General features: G+C 39.1%; 1 protein-coding gene across 2 annotated transcripts in view; it reads right to left on the minus strand.

Moving 5' to 3' along the window:
• The window catches only part of RFTN1 (raftlin, lipid raft linker 1), a 100,443-nt gene that overhangs the window by 45,243 nt on the left and 32,038 nt on the right, over window positions 1-23,162 (minus strand). For both annotated transcript variants that reach the window (XM_056336396.1, XM_056336394.1), the window contains exons 3-4: window positions 14,464-14,650; window positions 4,571-4,679 (exon numbers count right to left, since the gene is read on the minus strand). In XM_056336396.1, coding sequence (XP_056192371.1) covers window positions 4,571-4,679; window positions 14,464-14,650 — 296 coding nt within the window. The remainder of the gene's footprint in view (window positions 1-4,570; window positions 4,680-14,463; window positions 14,651-23,162) is intronic.

Below are 23,162 nucleotides of genomic sequence, written 5' to 3' on the forward strand. Positions count from 1 at the left end.
CACTCAGACAGGTTCCTGCCTGTTGTCTCCTCCAAAGGAGAGAGGGCAGGGAACAGGCAGGAGAATCCAACCCCTCCAAGAAACGTCTTGCCTTTCAGGACTACACTGAGTAAGTTCAACTACAGTTTGAACTTGTCGGTAGTCACGTCTATGAATGTCGAGTGCACAAACCAACACTCGAAATGTACTAATTCCTCATGCCAGTTCTATTCCTGATAATATTTTCTTTTTTTAAAAGACATTTAGAAAAATTCCAGTAAATACCAGTTGATACCATATATTCCATAAAACTGGCAACACGGCTCAAATACGGTAGAACCATATTTCAACGCAGGATGTGAATTCTTCATACAAGTGTTAGTATTGTATGGCCTTTCTTTCAGAATAGTCCCATTCCCCATGCAACTTGCCTTTGTACCAGGAAGAACTGGGAGTTACCGTTTCAGACGCCAGCTCTAGAACAAGTACATGGGTGGCAGTGTCCTTGCACTGTGTTTTGTTGGCATATTCCTCCCTGGGATCCCAACTCACTTAAGTCTGAGAGGTACCATCACTTCCTTGGCCCAACAATGCTATAACTGTAAAATAAATGTCAAACTTACAGGCCAAGTCACTACATCTGCAGGAGTCCAGATTATTTCTAAGGTGCTTTGGACTATATGGAAGTTGTTCAGAGGACCACTTAAGGAAGTGACAAGTTACTGGCAGCTCTGGAGCTACTGCTGGTGTTGGCATTTGTATGCTCACTGAACTTCACCAAGACTATGAACAGAGGGAACAGCAACGAGCAGATCTGATGGACTCTCATATGGCAGATTTCATCCCAAGATAAACACCACATAGGTGTTTTCAAGATGGCAGTAGTGTTCCGAGCTGAACTGGTCCACGTCTGAAAATGCAAAACCAATTATCCATCTGTACGGCCTTAGGTTTGTTGGAAGAAATTAGACTCGTTTCTGAGTCAAGTAAGGACAGATCAGCAGGGAGAGGGGTCCTCGTCTAGTCAAAAACACAAACTGAAGATGCCAGCATTTGGGTTTCAGTTAAACTGCTGCATTTTTAAACGCTTTTCCATGTTTAACATACTTCCCCAGGGAAGGATAACGAGTCGACGAGGGACAAGAAATATGAACTCTGCAATGGGCTCAAACTGAAAACATGTTAACATACAAGAATTTAGTTCTGAAAGAGCATTATTTTGCAGGCAACTAAGGATACAAAAATGTGCTTCCTAAATTTTAGAAGTCAGAATTGGGAAGAAACGGTACAGAAATTAGCCTCCATTTCCTAACCTTTCACCAACACCACAAAGATGTGAACACAGGAGTAAAACCTTGTGCCTGTTACAGTTCTTCTACAGCACGTAACTGATGTGGAAAACAGGTAATGAGAAACATATTTGGCATTCATATATGACTGCGTATCCAAAATAACTTTTCTTGGGATGTCAGCCTAGCTTCTCCTTCCCTTACTTGTCTCAGCAGATTCAGGAGAACACTCTCAGATGAAAAAAACGATAATAGAATACACAGAAATAAAGAGCAACTAAGGAAGTAATTAAAGGCTACCCTATTTTACATGAGACACAAGTCAAAGTCTTACAAAACACGGTATCTTAGAAGTAACATCTCTGACTTACAACAACTTCAGAATGATCTGAGCCACAGCGATCAGAAGTTCAGAAGTTAGCTTTGCTCATTAAAAAGCAAATGAGCAAATCTTTAATTTCTGTTTTGCCTGAGAGCTAAAGACAGGAGTGCTAATACCAATACAGCAGTAAGTACATACACAACAGTTAAGTTACTTCTTTCATTGCCCAGGAATTATGTGACAAAGAGACCATGGGATGGTTGGAACTCTTTAGGACAGGCTGAGCCGCAACAGATCCACATTGATGTGAAAGAACAAACAACGGGGTGATGTCAACACAACATTAAGCTACAGGAAGAGTGTATTCTATGCAACATTATGTCCCCAATACTTAACTGCCTCCTGTCTTCCATGGCTCTTAACCACGGTCAGAAGCCACAGTAGTGGCCAAAATTTACAGAAGAGAGTAAAGAATTGGGACCGAGTCCTAAAGCACAGAAGGATCTCAGCAACAGAACACAGGTTTGACCAGCGAGTCTTTGTCATTTTTTAAATGGTTTACAGTCAACATTGTACTGAGGCACTTTGTTTCAGTGAGCAAGAAGCATTCGCTAGGTGAAATGACATCCTTGTTTCTACTGCATTACTCTTAAACATTTATATGGAGTTACAGAAGAAGAAAAGAGATTACCCATGCTGCATGGCACTGCAGAATTGTTTTATGTTTGCCAGAAGCAAGCAGTTAATATTCAATATGACAGACATTTTCAATGCAACAAAAAGTCAATTGAGAAAAGTCGTCACTAAAATTGCATCCTTGTTCAAACTCCACGTAAACAATACTTGCTCATCTGTGCATAATAAAATATTAAAAATTAGTTTTTCCAGGATAGAGTGGGTTTTTTTCTAGTAAATTCACCGAGAAAATTTTGACTTGTTATTTGTTTTGAAAATATGGCTACTCTATCTGGTATCTTTTTTTTTTTTAAACATAGTAATTTGCAATGCAGTAAGATGGTAAACCTGTGCTAAAAGCCTCTGTTACGAAAAGCTCTGTGATCAAGAATTTGCCTATTCAATTACAGCACTCTATTAACTTCAATTGTATTCCACAGTTTGAGAGGAATTATAGGGTTGTTCTTTTTTAAAAGCAAGTGATTGCCCCCTCTAACAGCTTTTTGTTACTACTTTCCTTGAAGAACAGCCTTTATTTTTCTTTTTTTTTTGTAAACATCTGGTTTATATGCCCTTAAAAGAAACGGACATTTTTGTTGCTCAGACAAATTAGTTAATATGACGATTAATCCCTACTCCCAAACAAGTCCTGTTTCGCCGAGTTAGATTTACATAAAAGTGTTGAGACTTTCACAATGCGTTTAATCAGATATAGACAGTGACACACCACACACTTGACAGCAACAGCTTCAAAGAACTTCAAATTCCTCTACATCAAAAAACATCTGAGGATGAGACACATACTCAGCCTACAGAGAAACAGTAAATATACGTTTCGGCTATTAAAATTTAAATTATTATCTTTCAAAAAGGCATATTCATAACCCCATAATCAAATGGCTTCTACCAACAGAAACTTTGCCGTATCTAGAAAAGCATTCTAAAGAGTCTCAGAACTGGATGTTTATGGAAATAAGATGACTCCTAGATTGTCATTTTGTTTTCATGTTAGCCATACTCTTCCTGAAGTTACAAATGCAAGGAAATTTTCTGTTGCAATGATGCAAAATTTTGCTACCAGTTGTGACAGATAAGCCTTTATTTCTACTCTGACTGAAAGAACCGAAGAACAAAATCAAACATGTTGAAACTGATACACAATAATACACCAGCTTTGTTTAAGTGTGAATATACTGTAAGAGTCCAAGATAGCATCAGAATAGTAGTGCAATACCACATTAAAACCTGAAGTCAATCTGGACTCCAACTTTTCAATATTAAGTGTTCAGAAAACTTTTTGTTTGTTCTGATACCAAAATCTGTATATCTTTAAGTATGATGATGACGATCATATAGTCATAGCTGCATTATTTTTAATCCAGTTTTTACAATTCACAGTAAAAAGGAAAGATTGAACATGAGCGTAGTCTGTCGAGCTGAGTCCCTATCAAGCTCACACAGCCTGTGATGAAATTTGTTTTACAGAATTTTCTGAACTATTATCACTGCAAGATGGATTAAAGCTAGAAGAGTATGCCTACTCACACTATCCTTGCACCATGTGGCCAAGTAAATATAGTATTTAATGCTAGTTTTTATAACATGTGATAGGACACAACAGATGCTGCAAAATTTGAAACATGCACAATGAATCTCTCTTCACTAAAATGGACATAACCTGCTAATTTCCAGTCTGGCAGAATATTACAGCATCAAAAATAATTTTAAAAAGAAGGCGACAAATAAACAATTGCAGGTCTCTCTTCAATACCCCAGCATATAGAAAAGTTCATTGAAAGCCACACTATTCTGGATGACAAAGGGTTTTAGCTTACCAGTACCATTTCTAATTACTAACATCATGTGATAATGAAACAAAACTTAAGTAATCTGGGGGATTCTGGGAGTTAATAGGTCTTTTAGCTACAGTACTATCCAACAGGATATTTTGACACTAAACCAGAAATTATATATATTGTTTCAACTTAAAATGTCTATTACAGGACTGTCTTCTACACTGGTGACCTAATTAATATAATCTGAGAGAGGTCATTCTCCTGTAGTCAGTTTCTATAATAATATGATCAAATATTATTTTTCTCTCAATAAACATAATTGCCCTTCAGATATTTAAAATCACAAAACACCTAATTCTACTGCAGTGTTTCAACTGCACAAAGTGTACACATATTCCTATTGTCAGACTGACAGAACTAGAAGCAATAATTATAGTGCAAAATCATACTGTTTTATATACAGTGCAAAACCAAAAAGTGTTTTGTTGTGTGGTTTTTTTTTTACTCACTTTCTTAATAAAATCAGGTATCTCCTTTTTGTCTGAAAGTTGGTTTAAAGAGGAGCAGCATTCTACCTCCAAGACATATCCTTCACTATGGACATCAGCTTTTGAAGACCTAAACGGGCAGACAGGAAAAAAAGAATTAGTTTCTGTTGTTAACACTGGATACCCAGACACGTCCTTTATAAACATTTCTCACGGAAAGCTAAACTTTAGACAGAACTTCAGCCCCAGTACATTGACTCCATTGAGCTCAACACAGTTCTGACAAGCAGCAGCTACAGCATCTCACTTAATTGCTAGGGAAAGAAATCATACCAATGACTGCGGATGGTGGAATGTCTTGGGGACTTCCAAATTTCTTTATCTGTCCAAGAAACACTTTGTCAACCTGGTATCAAGGAGATGCAGAGGTGACGCAACTCAGAACACGCAGAAAGCGGGTTCCAGTGCAATGAGCTGACAGATGCTCTGGGCCCCACATATATTGGTGAGGTTTACACAGGTATAAGGAAGAGTGAAGCTTGCCCTTGAACCACTGTCTCCTAATTCCCCCTCTCCCCCTCAATGGCTCCCTGGGCTCTGATTTTCTGCAGTTTTTGGAGGACCCATTCCCAGCTTCTTTGAAAGGAGTAAGAGTTATCTGTGATACAGATTATATCCATAAAAATACAGTGATTCTTGCTGCAACTGCTTAAAATGACCTGTTTATTTTTTCTCCTTTAACTAGCACTTACTTTGAAATACACTTGCTGCTTGTGAATATTTAAGGAAACAGGAGACAGTGAATTCTTCCTCTAAACTTCACTAGGGCTCATGAAAGAAATTCCATCAAATACCACGGCACCCTGTTAGGAACATTATTTTACAGAACACACGTAACAGATCCTACTGAAGGCTACAGAATCTTTAGTTAAAACCTTCCAACAGAAGTACTTTATACTACCAAAAAGAATTTTCCATGCTTTCAAGTAAAGCATGTCCAGATATGTTAAAAGCAAGTCTTTGTCTATACTGGTAGAAAAATCTAAGAGCCTATTCTGTCAAAAACAAAAGTCATAGTTTTTCGTATGAAAATAATAAATAGCTGTGGATGTCACAGACCACAAAATAATTTTCTGAGTAAATCCAGGTGGGCAAGAAATTCTTTCCAGCCTCTATACAATAAACAATAAATTTCAGATATGAATCATAAAGTATTTCACAAAGATCACAGAAGTCTCTCAACCCCTTTGAATATTATTAGCATAAACATAGAGAATTAGCTAAATATAACTACAGGTAAATTCTATACTGAACAGAAATTATTATAGTTTTGGGTTTATTCATTTAATGGGACTACTTTCGGGACCACTTTCCTTCCAGACTATGAATTAGGACCCCCCAAATATGCACATCTATCAAGATCACAGAAGTCAGAGGAAAAGTCAAGAGTAGAGCTCAGATCTCCTGCTTCAGTCCTGTCCCTGCACTTGCATCCCCCGTTCTCTTCTGAAGAAGGACCGAGAGTAATCATTTGAGAAATAAGAGACTCCAGAGTACGGCTTATTGGGTTATCAGTTTTATATCTCTGGAAGTTACTGGGGGTCCAATATGTAATATATTTTAAAATTAAAACAATGGTTTTCGTTTCCACTTTCCCATCATATACAATTTCTCAACAAAAGCAAGAAAAATAGAAATGCTGAGATAAGTTTAGTTACAAAAATGTATAAGCCCCAACAGTTTGAAAGATCTTCCTTTTCTTCTGGATGTACAGTCAGTGACTTCTTCCTCTTCCTTCCCTCCTCCTAGGTTGGAAAACTGAATCTTCCCCCCTTCATTGTCTGCAAATATTCGAGTTATTTTAATTACCTTTGTTCCTTTAATAAAAAAATCCCTGGGTTAATTAGAAATGGCCCAGCTCTGAAAGAAGCACAACTGGACACAGTAATGCTGCACTCGTGTTGGAAACGAAGACAAACCAGAGAAGCTGGTACACCCCGACACATTACAACACCTTGTGCTCACTACGACACATTTTGCGATACCTGAGGGAACAGAAGGGACAGTGCAAACACCACCAGCACTTCACCTACAGTGGGGAAGGGCAGTCTCCTGCCTGCCGCCCCAGAAGAGGACAAACCACTGGTTAATCGTGGAGACTGACAGAAAAATTCACTGTATCTTATACACCCTCAGCTATGTTTTTCTTCATTAAAGACTTCATCATTTGTTTCTCTCCATTGATTTTTCTGAAGAAGGATTTTTCTGTCACCGTAGGTACCCTCAGTGACCACCATGGCCATCTTAACCATGGTGTTGCGAAGAGCTGAGAGGGAACATCAGCCTGGTGCTGTACAGGGGGACGGCGTTTGCAGCCCAGGGGAGGAGGGCACCCTCAAGCATTACAGAAAAGGCTGAGTACCACAGACTTAAAGACAGTGGCATCTTGAATCCTAAATAGGACCTCTAGTGCCACTAAAGAAGAAGAAAATACATAGAATAAGTAAGATATTCATTTATAATGGGGAGTTCACTGGCCAAAAATATTTTACGATGGTTGTTTCAGTAGGCTGTCATTTCCTGCACAGCTGTTTGCAGTTAAGCGCCATTTCATGGTAGATAAACCATAACCGGCTGTAGAGTACCAGTAACTTACACAGTAACTATTAAAGCTGACAACTCAGTGTCTGTTACAAACTGGATTTCCAATCCTTTTCAGATACAAGAAGGAAATGAGGGAGCCAACATTTGGTCCTAATCTTCCCGATGTTCTCCATGCCCATAAACTCAGCAAGCCAATAAGCACACTTGTAAGCTCTGCAGACTCTCCAAAATGACTATTTGATTAAGGTTATGCTAAGAATATAAGTGCAGTTTTGAGATTTTCCACTATGTAGGAACAGCTCTACAGTTCAAAATGCAACTGTACTTTTACAACAAACTGATCTACGTTACAAAAAACCAAGCCCACATCCAGATGATTAACCAGAACGGTTGGTATCTGGATAATTTCAGGTTAAAAACCTAGTAAAACTAGAGTATCTGAAAACCAAGAAGGCAAAAATTAAAAACGCAAAGGTTTTATGATGCCCACCCAACAAACACCCAGGGTTTTATAAAAATAAAAGCAGGTATATTGTATTATGACAACCTCATCTCTAATCCATGTGACACTGTTTTAACTTTATTACCTAAACATTTTCTTTACTAGGAATTTTCTCATATAGGAAACTTTGTCACTGGAATATATATTATTTGTTAGTAAATTTTTATAAACTTTTTTCAATGTCTGTCTATAGAGTTTCTTGAGAAAAGTGCAGGCACATATGGATACATAGGCATCTTTAACGTGCAGTGTTTATAATTTTGAGAACACAGATGAAAGAACATTTATTTTGGGTGAATGTTAGAAGTTATTGTGAGGAAATATGTATTTCTTTGAACTTGAAACAAATAACAAGCTTTAAAAACTCAAGCCATTGTCCCTCGAGCTAAAGGAAGATATCTGTTGACTCTTGGGTATGGAATAAATATTATTTTTTCAGCAAGCTGAAATCAGCCTGCTGAGAGCAACAACACACGCTGCATTTGCACACAAAATGTGTATGATCCTAACGCTGATGAAGACAAAGTCTGACATTTGACGTCTTCAAGATTAAATCCTATGTGAAAACCAAATAGATACACATACACACACACACGCATTTACATTTACATTAAAAATACATTGTACCAATGCAAAGTATCTACTTTCATCAACTCAAGCAAGCACAGCAGCACTACAGTAGATCACTGACATTTTTTGTCAGATTGTGTCATTGTAAAACACCTTCCTTCAGCTGGAGGTCCTAGGGGTCTTCTGTAGCACATTTCAGGGGTGAAGGAGAAGGGGACTGGGAACAGTCAGCACAGGTGTAGCAAGGGTAGATCATACCTGACTAACCTGATGGCCTCTGGTGTTAAAACGAGCGGGTTTGTGGAAGAGTGGAGGGACGCAAGTGGCTGTCATTGGAGGCAATTTTAGCAAGAGGTTTGGCACTGGCTCCCACACTATTCTTGTATGCAAGTTAGGATACTATAGGCTGGAAAACCAGAGGAGTGAAAACAGTTCCATGGTTAATGGTGATGCCCCATCTGGAGGCCAGTGACTAGTGGAGTCCCCATCCAGGGGTCTGCAACCAGGGACATGTCACGTTGAACATGTTCATCGATGCCACAGAGGAGGGGACAAGGTGTGCCTCTTGCCAAGTTTGCAAATGACATCGGAGCAGGGGGCGCAGCTGATGAGGCAGAGCGCGCACTCCAAGAAAGCTCCAGGCCACTGTGTGCATTTTATACAGGGATGTGCCACTGAAGGTCAAACGTGGCATGAAAAATTTTCACATAGAGCGTGAAATTTTCACATAGAAATATCCATCACAAACTCAAAGACAGACTTGCTAGGCAGAGGCACCAGTCATGGCTCAAGGCTCTATGCACTAAATTCCACAGAAAGCCAGAGGAAGAACTCCCTGTTTCCAGTGACTAGCAAAAAAGCTTGAACAGAAGAAAAGCTTTTGGGGGCTAGAAGGTGTGAGAATGTTTTAGAAACATTTTCCTTTGCCTCTGGAAGGCAAATGTGCAAATCCAAATGCCAGAGGACCAAACCAAGACTTCACAAAGCATAACACTTATGGGGGCTGCTGCTTCTTCCCTACATAATTATGTCTTTTCATATTTCATCCATTCCTTAGTACAATACAGGTTTCCTTTTATTCATGGGAAGGGCTGTTCACTGCTATATTACGAGGGGAGTTTAGTATGACTGGAAAAAGAGTGAGAGAGTTGGTTTTTCAGGTGTGAAAGAACAGAATTTCCCCTCCAGTTAACATAATTAAGCAAATACCAAGTGGACACTGACAACTGGAAATACAAACATAGCATCAAAGAAGCAATACAATGACTACTGTTTTGTTTAAGTCATTTCACATTGCATGTTCAAGCCATTTCAGTCTTTTGCATTTACACCACGCCACTTTACGTTTTCTATAAACCCATTTTCTAAATTTTCTGTAAATCCAGACTTTAAAATGACACAAAGGACACAAAAATTTAGCTGTATCTCAGAAGATGCCATTAATTGAAACCACTTGGAATTAACATTGCATACCAACAAAAAAAAACCCAACCCTGTAAAAATCCTGTTTTACTATTAAACTTTTGAACTCACTCTGTCAAATTCTTTTGCAGATAAATACAATTATTTTTGGCCTAGTGATGACAGTTTACATTTCATCGGGATTAATTGGTATAGGGAAATTATAGAAATAGAATCAGAATCATCTCATCAAATGAATCACTGGAACACCTGACACCTCATTATTTTACAGAAAGGGAAAACAGCTGCAAAGTTGCTTGAGGTAAACATAGAAGTCTACTCTAAAAAAAAATTACTCTTAAATTATACTACTTAGTCTACTAATGTTTCCCTGCCGATTGCTTTACTGATTGGAGGCAAAATCTGTAGAAGGGTATGTCCTAGGAGATAGATGGAACAACAGAAAGACAGACCTCTTTGGAATTCAATTTATATCCCCTGCCACTCTCCTGTGGTGAAATAGGATAGTTCTGACATATTTGCAGATGCTCTAAGCAGACCGTTTATGAGCCTGGACCATGTCTCTTTCCTACTGGAAGAGAATGGAACTTGTTTTCTAGTGCACAGTATTTAGAAAGAGAAATCAAAACATTTTAATGGACATTAAATTTAGAATCTTTAAGATACCAGACAGGGGAGTGACACTACGGGGCACTGGGAATAAATTAGAGCAGTTTTGTGCTATGATTTTATTACAATTTTGTTCAAAGGCTGACTGCAATTTCTTCAGCCACAAGCTCTCCAAAATAGTAATGCACATAAAAATCTCTGTTTTAGGTGTCTTATATTAAAAACTAGTGAGTATGGAAATAAAAAGGCAAAGAAAGAAAGGTCATTACATGCAAGAAGACCTAACCATCTCTGTTCCTTGGGGGAACATACATGAAATCCATGCTACTCTCCTTATCTTGGTTAGCCAGAACTTTCCAAATGCACAGACCTTCCCCTGTCCCTTCCACCAGGAGAGACGTGCTGTCACATGTTCATGCTTTCCAGGGTACCACCATACATCCCCCTTCCTGAGATTCTTGTCTTCAAGCATAAATCAGTGTGAACCAACTTTTCTCAAGTGTGAACCAATGCAAACCAGGAGGCCAGGGACTATACTGCACACCTGGAGCCTTCAGCCAAAAAAAAAAAAAGCCCTAAAAACCTGGGCTTGAAGATTTTTCTTTGCATATTATTTTATGTGTTCTCTGAGAAACTCAAGTATACAGCACCGACAGTAAAAGCCAATTGCTTTTTAATTAAGATGTCCATTGAAATTTAGAGATAGAAAGTATCCACCGGAACATTGAAGTTATTATTCTCTTATCTGACTTATTCTATTCAACTTCCAAACCAAATCAACTGGCTAGTGTCCACAATGCAATTAGGTGCTACAGAAATATTTAAAATTTATTACATTCAATTTAATAAGAGCAATGGCAGAGTCCTTCAGCTACTTGGTAAACTACCTTCATGCCAAGTGCCTCTAAAGAATTAAACACTCCTACATGACTTCATTTACTTTAATTGAACTTAATACAATTGTTTGCACTGCAAAAAGTGTAGATGTTTCAAAAATAAATCTGTCCTTTATTTTCATATTCTCCCTAACATTTCCAAGGAACAAACCTTGCTTTTCAATATTTACAGCTTCCATATACGTTAGGAATGTGTTTCTTTAAATGTCCTAGAGCAGGAATGACTTCCACTTCCTTATTTACCAGAAATCATTAGACAGCTAAGATAATGAAGGCATGTACATATCAGTGCAGATCAAACACAAAACCGTTGTAGTAACTTTAAAAGTCACCTTAAATGTACAATGACACCGCAAATTTACAGTGAGTACTTTAAAACTCCAGGACGAAAGCAAAATCGGAGTAACAACACTAATAGGTACTTTTTTCATGAGTTTTAACGCATAATATGTCTAAGTGCTATTTCTTCCATTTTACTCTTCAACAAACTAAGGTACTGCAAGTCTCGGTGACAGCAGCAGCATGTGGTTCCTGACACACGACATGTGCTGCAGCCAGTATAGCCTCTTCTTACCTTTTGAGAGGCAGTGCTGTAACACTAAGCCCTCAAAATACGAGTCAACAGTATTCATTTTAAAACAAAAAAACCGACATATAAAGATGCAACACCGATTAAAGACCAATACAAGAGTTCAGTTCTGTCTCTGTATACACAGAATTGATATTGCTGTACTAAAGAGGCACTAATACAACAGTTTCATTTCTGTTCCATTCAGGCAACAAAAATAGCAAGGTGAGATATATGTACCCGGCACCTGCCAGACAGCTGACATATGAAGCATGTAGCACTGGAGCCATCCATGGTAAAACACCTGCAGTAAAAAAGGAGCTACAGCCTCAGGTTTTTTGCAGAGTGGGCCCCACACCAAGGCACAGAGCTTTTTATGACTCCTTGGCTCCCCATGAACGCCTGGCACCACCATTACGGAAAACAGCAGGGGACCACTTTGTACATCAAAGCATAAATAATGTTACTAACGATCCTCCAACGGTACCTGGACTACTTACACTCCTAAAATCTTATGACAGAAATAAACACTCATCCGATCAACACAAATACTAAGCAGACCTTAACCGTGACCCAAGACTTCAACTGTTTTATATAGAGACAGCCTACAACTGCCAGAGACCTGATAGTCCTCAGTGGGGAAAAAAAAAAAAAAAAAAAAGTAAAATTGACAGTGTAACAAGAATGGTTAATAAAAAAAAAATAACAGTATGTCTTTTTTTTTTTTTTTCTCCTCCTGTTGCATTTTTGTTTTCGCCCCCGCTGTCAGTGGAATGTGATAATCTCTATGCAGGCCATAGTCATCTAAAATCTGCAACACCCACCTGCCTTCATTGCACTTGGCAATGCAAACACTCATTGCACCCACACACTATGGAAGGAACTTCACAGCTTCTCCCATTCTCTCAGCCAAACTCAGGAACATTTAAACTACTACATGAAACACCAAACTGATGTCATTTCCCTTTCTGGTACTTCTCTGTTTTTTCCCGCTGCACCGAGTCTCTTCCGCTTCCCTAGGCAGTCAGAAGTGACAGATAAGAGAATGCAAAGAAATGGAGTGTGAATGTAAAAGGAAATCTAATTGGTTCAAGACTCTCTGCTGTCTTCAATTTTGTACAGTCATTTACAGCTGTCTAGAGTGTGTGAAACACTGGCACCCAAGTGAGTGAGTAGGCAATTAAGATTTTGTACTCTTTCAGAATCATTCTGCACAGATGTAAACTACTGGATACGGTACAAGACAGCAGTGACACACGGAGCGCTCTGGCTTGAAGAGAAGATCGCTCTGCTGAGAAGGGTGCTGCTTCCCCCTGATGTCTTCACAGCTTAGTCCTGGATGATGCTGAACCCTTGGACCCCAGTCCAGCAGAAGTGCTTAAGCGCTTACTTAACATTGCCAACTTATGCATGTAAATACTTTCATTATTTGCAGCAGGGTATTCCGCAGGCAGGGAAAGCAAGGCCCCAAAACCAGGCAAGCTCAGCCCAGCATTACTCAGGAAATCCATTGTTCAGCCAAACGTTTTATGGAATGGAAACCCTTTAAACAATAATATCAGGCAAGCCAGCATGAAGCTCTGTAGTAATAAAACTAAAAGCAAGACAAGGTAAACTGAGAGTTATTTTAGAAACTGAAGTTGCCTGTGACCCCCAACGCCCACATATATTTGCTAATGAAATGCAAAACTTTCTCCTTAGGTCACAGACTGAAGTTCAACCCCATCTATAATTGCTACCGATTGATTACCAGGCTGTAGCAAATTGAATAGTGGTTTTACTTCAGTTTTAAAAAGGTATCTAAAACAGTTACATCCTTTCTTTCAAGCGTCAGCATAAAGAGAGAGGATTGACAAATAGAGGTTTAGTTATCCCCAGCCTTCAGTACAGGTCACTGTAAGAAGGGGTGGACTGGGGAATGCAACTAACGTAGGAAAACCGTACAGAAGGGCTGCAACAACACAGGTAGCTAGAGAGTTGTGAGCGGTCAGATAACATTAAATTATGTTTTAAATCATTAATTAAAAATCATAAATATATGTTTATGAATATTCACATTCTAATTTTCTTCTGGGCTACTTAGGAGCACATTCTATTGATTATTTTTTTTTAAATCCAGATTAAAACATAAAAGAACATTATTCCTGTTTGTTTATTCATCTTCAGACTTTGATTACATAAAACACTCCTAATACATTTTAAGAGACTAAACAAAATAGGGGAGTCATCTTTTTATTTAGGGAGTTTCCACCCACTGAAAAATTAAATGAACTTGTATTGTTTAGAGGAAAGATGAGCCTAAAGTCTAGGCATAAATTTAAGAAGTATGCATTAGTACTGCAGTTCTCAAATTAATTGCATTAACTGTAACCATAAGTATGCCTTTTCTAAGCAAACATTTCTTCTGTCTTAATTTAATCTAATAAACTCTTAAAGGGTACCAACAGGACCATCATCACAAATTGTCAGGCGCAGGGCTTGTTTGTTTCCCTCTCACGACAATGCATCCCAAAATATGGACCACATTTCAGCTTTTTATTCTCCGAGTCATCTGCCAAACTGCAGATGAATTGTAAAGATGAAGAACATGTTAAGCTTATTCAAGCCCAAAGAAAAAAAGAAAAAAAAAAAAAAAAAATCAAGTCTTGCACAGTAAACTCTGCTGTAATTTCCTGATGTAGGTCAAAACTCAGCAGGAAATCACATTGTCTATTTTTATCCCAGTTCATTGGAAGTGCTTTACCTTTCTGTTTTCTTGATAAGCACAGCCCTGAAGATTTGTTCCTGGGGAGTTTTCTCTTTTTCATCAGTTGGTTGCACGAAAGGGTGGACAGCAGCCAAGACAAAGCCCTGCTGGTACAATTCTTGCAGCTGAGCTGGAAGATCACGCAAAGAGGAGAGCTTGATTGCAGATGATCCTGGCAGCTCAGCTGGAAACAAAAAAGAAATTGGTCAATAATCCTACACTGGACTATCACGGTTTTTTAAGCTCAGGCTCTTCAGAATCAAGCAAGCTTCACACTGATCTACAATATTAACACAGAAATTGACCCTTCCTGAAGCCCATTTTATATTTCAGATTTTAAGCAGGCTGTCTTGGCGAAGGACTTGTCTCACACAAGAGACTGCTGCAATTAAACAAGAAGTCAGATACATTAAAATGCCAAATTCACTATGTAGTCTGGCAGAGACGAAGTGGAGGATTTAATAAAAACAAGGCAGTTGGTCAAAAGATATTCTAATTTTTAGTAGTTGTCATAGTAATGCCAGTTGAGGACAGCAAGCCATGAGTCAAAAATATAAAACAAGAAAAAGGGGAGAGTCAACGAAGGTAGAACATGTCAAATTCAAAAGCAATAAACAAAATATTCCATCTACATGAAAGCTGTACTATCAGACTAAGAGATCGCTGACACAAAATGCTGTTGAGATTAAATACCTACCAAGATGTCTAAAGAGTACTTTGTTTCAGAATAAGACACTAAACTTTATAACTCAGGGTTTAAGCAAACCTACACGTATTAGAGATGAGGACGAGACCTTGTACATGAACATAGTCCTTCCCCAGTCTGCTTACTGGGGGGTTTTATGCCTTCCTGTGAAGCATTCGATGCTGACTCCAGTCAGATCCTTGAGATTCAGGTACTGCGGTCAGTACGGCAATTGTCCTTATTTCCTTGGAGTCTTGTGGGCTTCGAAAGAAAGCCCCATAAATCACCTAAAACAACCTTCCATTCTCTTTCTCTCTACATCAGTAATTCTTCATATGTTTTCCATATCTTACAGGAAAAGAGATCTTTCTTTCCTGACCTTTGCCGTTTCATTTCAATTTCTCCTGGAGGGTATTTGTTATTTCATCCCTAACCATGCTAGAGCACATAGGGTGGTGAGGTTCCGGGTGGTTTCCTCTCCCACTGAAACCAATAGGATGGAAACGTTGCAAGAAACATGACAGAGGTTCCCAGCACCTTGCAGGTCTTTCGTAAAAAAAAAAAAAAAAAAAAAAAAAAAGAGAGAAAGCACTGGAGAACATTTTCTATGAAAGAAGCCAGCTATGCAAAATAAGGTTTCATTGTACTGCTTTTTTCATCAAACTGTGTGGCTACCCTTTATGAATAATGAAAGAGGTTGTCAAAAAACTAATAAATATTCAAAACCAATAATAGAGAGGAATGATTTAAATAATAATAGACTAGATGTGCTTGGTATGCTTTATCTTCATATAAGACCATGTTCCAGAAGAGGATAATGGAACTTTTTGACCAAGAACTACAAGATGCAGAATTTTTATTATTTCTGCAAATAAAATGAGAAATCCAAGCAACATGTACATTGACAGACAATAGGGCTCTACCTTCTACAACAGCATACAAATCACTTCAGAGTCATAAAAAGAGATGGCATGATGAATAATGCATAATGAATAATAAAACTGACTGTTATTCACTGGACCCTACTGGGGATCAAAACGGGGAAACCCATACATTAGAACTACTTTTTCTCTCCCGTGGCTCAGAGACTCCAAAAATTTCAGACTATGCTGCAAATAATTTAATTAATTAAAAGAATATAAAAGCCAGAACAGATTTCTAAATGAGGCATTTAAGTGAATACAATGGAATGGCTAAACACAAATCAGCAATGTTAATTTTGGTAATGATGCTCCACTTTTTAACAACCATCTATGACAACTGGTGCTTGCCTTGCATATGTGTCTAGTATCTGGATTCTTCTGAGCATGCCTCTGTAAAACTAGTAGAAAGTCTAGTTGTTAACATGGGAGAGCAACTGCTTCCTCCTGAAAGCTAAACTTGAGGGAAAAGTGTGAAAACACATGGAATTGGAGCCTTGGGATGTACATTTGATGATTGAAAAAGAAAGGTAACAGAGACAGGAGGGATCATCCAGCAAGTCCATCTTATTACCTAGGGAGGCCAGATCAGCTCTAGTTTAGCTATTTCTCACAATTTTTCTCATCTATTTTTAAAAAACCTTTAGTAATAGAGATTCACAAGCCCCCATAAGTCATGTTTCAGTACTTCTCTGGTCTTACTATTCAAAACTTTTTCCTAGCACCTGGCCCAAATTTGCCTGTCTGAAATTCAAGAGTGCTGCTTCCTCACTAGAGTATTTCTTTCTTGCACCAGCATTTTACAATTCCTGATACCTGTCACACCTTTATCTTACCTTCTTTAGATTGTATAAACTCAGTCCTTTCAATGTTTCCTGTTCCCTTGTGTTTTCTAGATTTCTAAATAATTTTTGATGGTTCTCTCCTGCTTCCCTTCAACTGGTCCACATCCTTCTTCAGGTATCTAAGAGTCACCACAGTGATCCAGTACAAGCCTCATCACGGCTTTGTAGAATGGAAAAGGTCTTTCATGCTTATTATACATCCCATGTCAGTTTGCATCATTTGGGGGGGGAAGGAAATTCTTTTCCCCACAACTAGCACTGGCCAAATGTCCCTACTCTTAGTGATTTTTAGAGATTTTTCTTTCAGTTTTCAAAGGTGATTCTGACGTCCACAGTGCAAACAGCACTTCTCAGGTCAGCAAACCTCAATAAACATAGTCAGCAGTCTATTGCTGGAATAGTTAAATGAAAGCAGTGAATTTTAACAGGCTCTGGACCAAACCATTTTAAGCCTTACAGTTAATACGTCTTTGCAGTGTGATGCTGAATTACTGCTAATTTTGCCTTGGACTAGAGATCCTTCAAAAAGACAAGGAAGTTCCTCTTACACAATCAAGGCCCACAAAGTCTACATGAGTTTCCTGGGTCTGCAGACCTGTGCTGTGCGTTCTCGTTGCTCTCCCACAGACAGACTGGTTTGTGTGATGCATATTCCTCCCCAGAAATCTGTGCTATTCAGCATCCTCTGAATATTTGATAAATTATTTGTTCCAGTATCTTTCTAGGCATTAAGTTAGGCTAAAAATCATACAGGTCTCTTCTAAAGTAGGTTGGAAAAGGATGTCACACTTGCCTGGAAAGTCACATTCATCCTCCAACAGTCTTCAAACTTAAACAGTCAGATTTCAATTATTTCTTCAGCTGATTCCTCTAAGTGGCTTACTTTAGGTTCAATCTACTTGAAAACACCGAATTTATGGAACCAGTTGCTGATCTAGTCTTTCATTATTTTACTTCAGAAAAATGCTAACATTTTCAGAAAACCTGAAAACTTCCAATAAAATCCATTACATCTTTTGTTTTAGTTGTTAAAGAGAATTCTAATCATGCCACTTTCGAAAGAACAAGGAAAACCAAAATTGTGTACAACACAGACTTGCGTAAAAGAGCAAATGAAAAACCAAATAAAACCTTGTATAACTCCAGAAGTTACTATAAGCCTCTCTTTTGCCAAAAGATAAATCTGAATTCTTTTAGCAGCCTCCAGATTGCTTCTGAAATGCAGCTAGCTCCAAGTTTTATATTCTGCTTCACGTTTCCTTATTTATTGTTGCACTTCACAGCCTGACCTCAGAAGATTCCTTTGTTCGTTCTGTCTACATCTAGACTAGTGTGTAAGAAACTTGTAAATTACAGATGCTGTGGTTTTCGATTTCGCTAAGGCTGAAAGAGGAAATATAAGTGTTGACTGCTTTTTCAACTGATTACTAGGCAAATTAAGCTTGTTGCCCGACCGATAATTGAAGCTGAAAACACTGACAGCAAGCCTTGGATACATACAGAAAACTACAGCTTAGAGATCCCTTTAAAACAAAAGAAACTGTGTGTTACACACTGTAAGGTGACTTTCCTGGGTCTGGGGACTTGCACATTCTTTGCTGCTAATGTAAGAACCCATCCAAACACTCACACCGTCCCCACCTTGCCACAGAAAAATCAATAAAAGGATTGAGTTGACATAAAAATCTACAATTTGAGTCATGTATATTTGAAAGAGGACATCTCTGCAGCTCCAAAAAGCAATTTATGGGAAATGGAGGAAGGTGGTGCAGTCTGCCACAGGGATCCTGAGGGACTGAGAGCAGGCTGAGAAATATGGTTGGGGAGACAGGTATTGGAGAGAACTGGTTCTCCTGTGTTAAGGAGCTCCGCTTTCCCTCCCAGTGGGTCATCCAGGGCTGCTATCACAGAGGTCAAACAGCCACCGACCAGCTTCAAACAAGCATCTCGTATGACTTTTGACAATTGCGCTATGGTCCATGCTGAAGAGGTAGATACATCCCAATCAAATATTAACAGAAAAGACAGTTACAGCAACTGTCCCCAACAACTAGGCTACTTTTTCTATATTGAAACAATAGATTTGGGTACCTTTGAGATGTGATCACCCAACACTTTCAAAAAAGAAAAGCATATTATGCTTTATAAAATAAAGCATGGATTCACCTGTTAGCCCATGCTTAATAATGAAAATCAACTACAGTAAATCTTTCATATATATATCTACACACACATATATACAGTACATATATATAAAAAAAATATATAGACTCAACAGAATCAGATGCTTTTAACTATATTCTGTTTCATAAGCAGCAATTTTCCTTTCTGGCTAGTTATGTTTATGACAAAGCTAAAACAAACTTCATTGGTTTTTAATTTCTTTCTACTTGAATGATAGCTATGCTGCAGGAAAAATAAAATACTAAATGCCAAAATGGCATTTATTTGATTTTTCTTTATGAAATGGTCAAATTCAGGGCCAGATATGTTTTAGTTTCTCAGTGCTTATCCTTAATACTTTATTTAAAAGGACAAGCACATATTTCTACTCTAAATTCCTATTATCCTGTGTTAAGTGCTTACTTGTTTACTCTTACAACACAAATTAAGTGTTGGGATTTTTTGGTCTTCATTTTTTTAACAGTTTCCTGATTAAGCTTTTATGCTTTTATTCCAGTTACAGTTGTTTACCTTAATGATGATTCACATTACACATGAAAATGTTCCACAAAAATAGTGGACTCCTTTCAACTAGTTCCCTTTTAAACTTTTCGTGTTCATCTGCATTTTCAAAAAAAATGTTCCTCATTTTATTATGAAACATTAATAAGCTTTTTTCCTTTATATTAAAACAATCAAAGATTGAATTGGTGTGTATGCACTCTCTGTCTATACTGGGTACAGAAGAAAGCACTTTACACCAATACATGCCCCAAATGTGGTCCTAAACAAAGAAATAGGGTCCTAAACAAAGAAAGGAAGACTGGCAAACTTAACGACCCACGCTATTAAGTGATGCAGCAGCTCAGTTACCTGGTAGCTGTAAGCACAATACTCCGATTTCATAGAACCACAGAACAGTTTGGGTCAGAAAGGACCTTTAAAGGTCATCTAGTCCAACCCCCTGCAGTGAGCAGGGACATTTTCAACTAGATCAGGTTGCTCTGAGCCCCAGAATCCAACCTGACCTTGAATTTTTCCAGGGATGGGGCATCTACTACATCTCTGGGCAACCTGTTTCAGTGTTTCATCAACCTCATTGGAAAAAAAAACCCAAACCCAAACCACCACACAAACCAAAACTATTCCTTATATCAAACGGAAAGAAGGTAGATTTCTATTGCAACATGCCCTACTAAAAAGTTCGTACCCATCTTTCTCATAAGCCCCCTTTAAGTACTGAAAGGCCACAATAAGGTCTCCCCAGAGCCTTCTCTTCTCTAGGTTCAACAATCCCATCTCTCTCAGCCTTTCCTCACAGGAGGGGTGCTCCATCCCTCTGATCATTTTCGTGACCCTCCTCTGGACCAGCTCCAACAGGTCCATGTCTTTCCTGTGCTGAGGGCTCCAGAGCTGGACGCTGAACTCCAGGTGGGATCTCACCAGAGCAGAGGGATAGAACCAGCTCCCTTGGGCTGCTGGCCACGCTTCTTTTCTTTTGATGCAGATCAAGATACAGCTGGCTTTCTGGGCTGCAAGTGCACATTGTTGGCTCATGTCCAGTTTTTCATCCACCAGTACCCCCAAGTAAGTGCTTCTCGGCAGGGCTGCTCTCAACCCCTTCATCCCCCAGCCTGTGTTGATACTGGGGGCTGCTCCAACCCAGGTGCAGGACCTTGCGCTTGGCCTTGTTGAACCTCATGAGGTTCACACGGGCCCACTTCTTGAGCTTGTCCAGGTCCCTCTGGATGGCATCATCTCCCCTAGGGCATCAACTACACTGCTCAGCTTGGTGTCATCTGCAAACTTGCTGAGGGTGCACTTGATCCCACAATGTCATTTGATCAGGCCTAACAGACATCAGCAGGCTCAGGCCCTTCAAGAAATACAGTTATAACTATTTTCTTTTTCAAAGCGCAGGATGAGGCCATTCCCAAACCCGCGGTCATTCCTGTGAGCCATTCCCGTTTGAGGCACCCAGAGCCAGCCAGCTACAGAGTCACTCACGGTCCTCACCATACCTTTTGCTTCCAACACCACCAACCTTGCAAGCCCCTTCTGCAAAGCTACAGCTGTTCCAGGTGCCTCACGGAAAGGACAATGTCCTCACATCTCCTCTCCAGGATAGCTCAAGGCTCATGCAGCCCTCAGCAGAGGGATGAGGGTGATGGAAGAACAACAAGGGCAATCACAGCGCAGCTCTCCCTCTCCCCGCTGCAGCCTCAAATTGTCTCCACTGGGCAGGGCTGTGCCTGTGAGCTAGCAAGGAGCAAACATTCAGACACACGCTACACACTTTGTCGCTCCCACTCACTACTTCCACGCAGCTCCCTACCCAGCACGATTTTTTTGCTGCTGCCCTTCCAAAGCACCCAGATCTCCCTCCAACACTCTGCAAAGCATGTAGGAGACCACCTGAAAGAATCTGGATAGAGGTCAGGTGTTAGCATCCACAGTCCTTAACAGATCTAGCAACGAGCATGTAAGATGAAAACAAGGTACAAGCAAAATTATGGTCATATGGTAATAAAGTCACTACCCCAACACCATCCGTTGACGTCCTGAAAGGCTTTATAACGGATCTGGCTATTTAGCTCCTGCCTTCAGTGACCACCTCATGGAAAATGGCATTAGTTAACTCTGTTGTGCCTTACTTATCCCGACAAGGTGGTTGTAATTGCCTGTTTTCTGGCAGGAAACTAAACAGCAACAACGAATGGAGACAATAATGTGGGAAAAGACTGTATCACCAAGCACATGTGTGAGTGGACACAAAAATCTGGCCCAAGTCCACAAAATTTCCCAAGTTTCCACACAGGGCACTTCCCGAAGAGGTTTATGGTTGTTCATAACAGCCCTGATCATTTTATAGAATACCAAAGCAAGCACACTTCCTCTATTTAGTATGAGAATTGTTGTTTCTAATTTAATATTAACTCCTTTCCAGCAAATTTAATCGAATCTACAGCAGACTAAGTTCTAGTAGAGCAAAGCATTGTCTTTGCAAAAAATGTAACTAGAAACTGTCAGAAGATGCAGTTCCACCTACATTCTGTAGGAACATGTCAAATGCAGTGAAGTTTTTAATTTGGATGATGTTCAGAAGTTTAAATAAAAGGTATTAATGTTTTACACGATCAAAGTGGTTAAAGAAGCACATTTTTTTCAGTGGTTCTGTGAATTTCCACTCCTTGAAATTTTGCCATTCCCTTATTACTGTGATATCTCATTGCAATGACAGAAGGCACACACTCCCAACAATTGGGATACACAAACCAACACGGACCATCCTGTCAGGTCTCTCTTCACTTTGCCAAAGTACTTGGGTTTACCTGTGCAGGCTCTGAGGGCTGAACAGTAACACAGGTCCTTGCAGGGAGACAGGTAAACATCAGAATTCACCTGGAGGAAGGTGCAGGGTACAAATTTATTGCAAAGTGTTTGCTTTCATTTAACAATGCGGCACAGACTGAGAAAGATCCCCTCTCTGTATTATAAATCAGAAAGTTTTCAAGGCACTTTTCACTGACTTATGTAGCAGTTGGTTTGGAACAGCTGAAGGAATCCAGATCATCATCCCTTCCAACTAAGAAGGCATGGTAAGGCCAATTCATTACTCTGGAGAGCAGAAAGCAAACTGTTACTTGAATATTATCAAAACACTTTTTGACTGATCCTGAGAGAACATGGTTATTTCCTATCAGTATCAATCTAAAAAAAAAAAGAAATAACGAAGGCATCTATTGCAAAATATCATTCTTTGTTACAAACACTAGGAAACTCTTCTACACAGCACAAATTGTTTGCAAAACAATGCAGTCATGTTACTCTCATTTAACTATAAATATTCTTTCCTCATTCAACACACAAATAGTTTCTTGTCAACAACAACAAAAACCTATCAGAGAATCTGAGTACTTTCAATGAAAATAAAGGCAAACCCACTAATAATACCCAAATCAGTAAACAGATTTCTGGGGAGTTTTGTGAGGCATTCCAAACTGTTTCTGAACTAAAACCTACCAAACACATGCTAAAGCAGTACAACTAACCTAGCAGAAAACATACAGTGCTTCTGAAACT

This window comes from Falco biarmicus, chromosome 4, assembly GCF_023638135.1.
Source record: "Falco biarmicus isolate bFalBia1 chromosome 4, bFalBia1.pri, whole genome shotgun sequence".
Taxonomy (NCBI): Eukaryota; Metazoa; Chordata; class Aves; order Falconiformes; family Falconidae; genus Falco; species Falco biarmicus.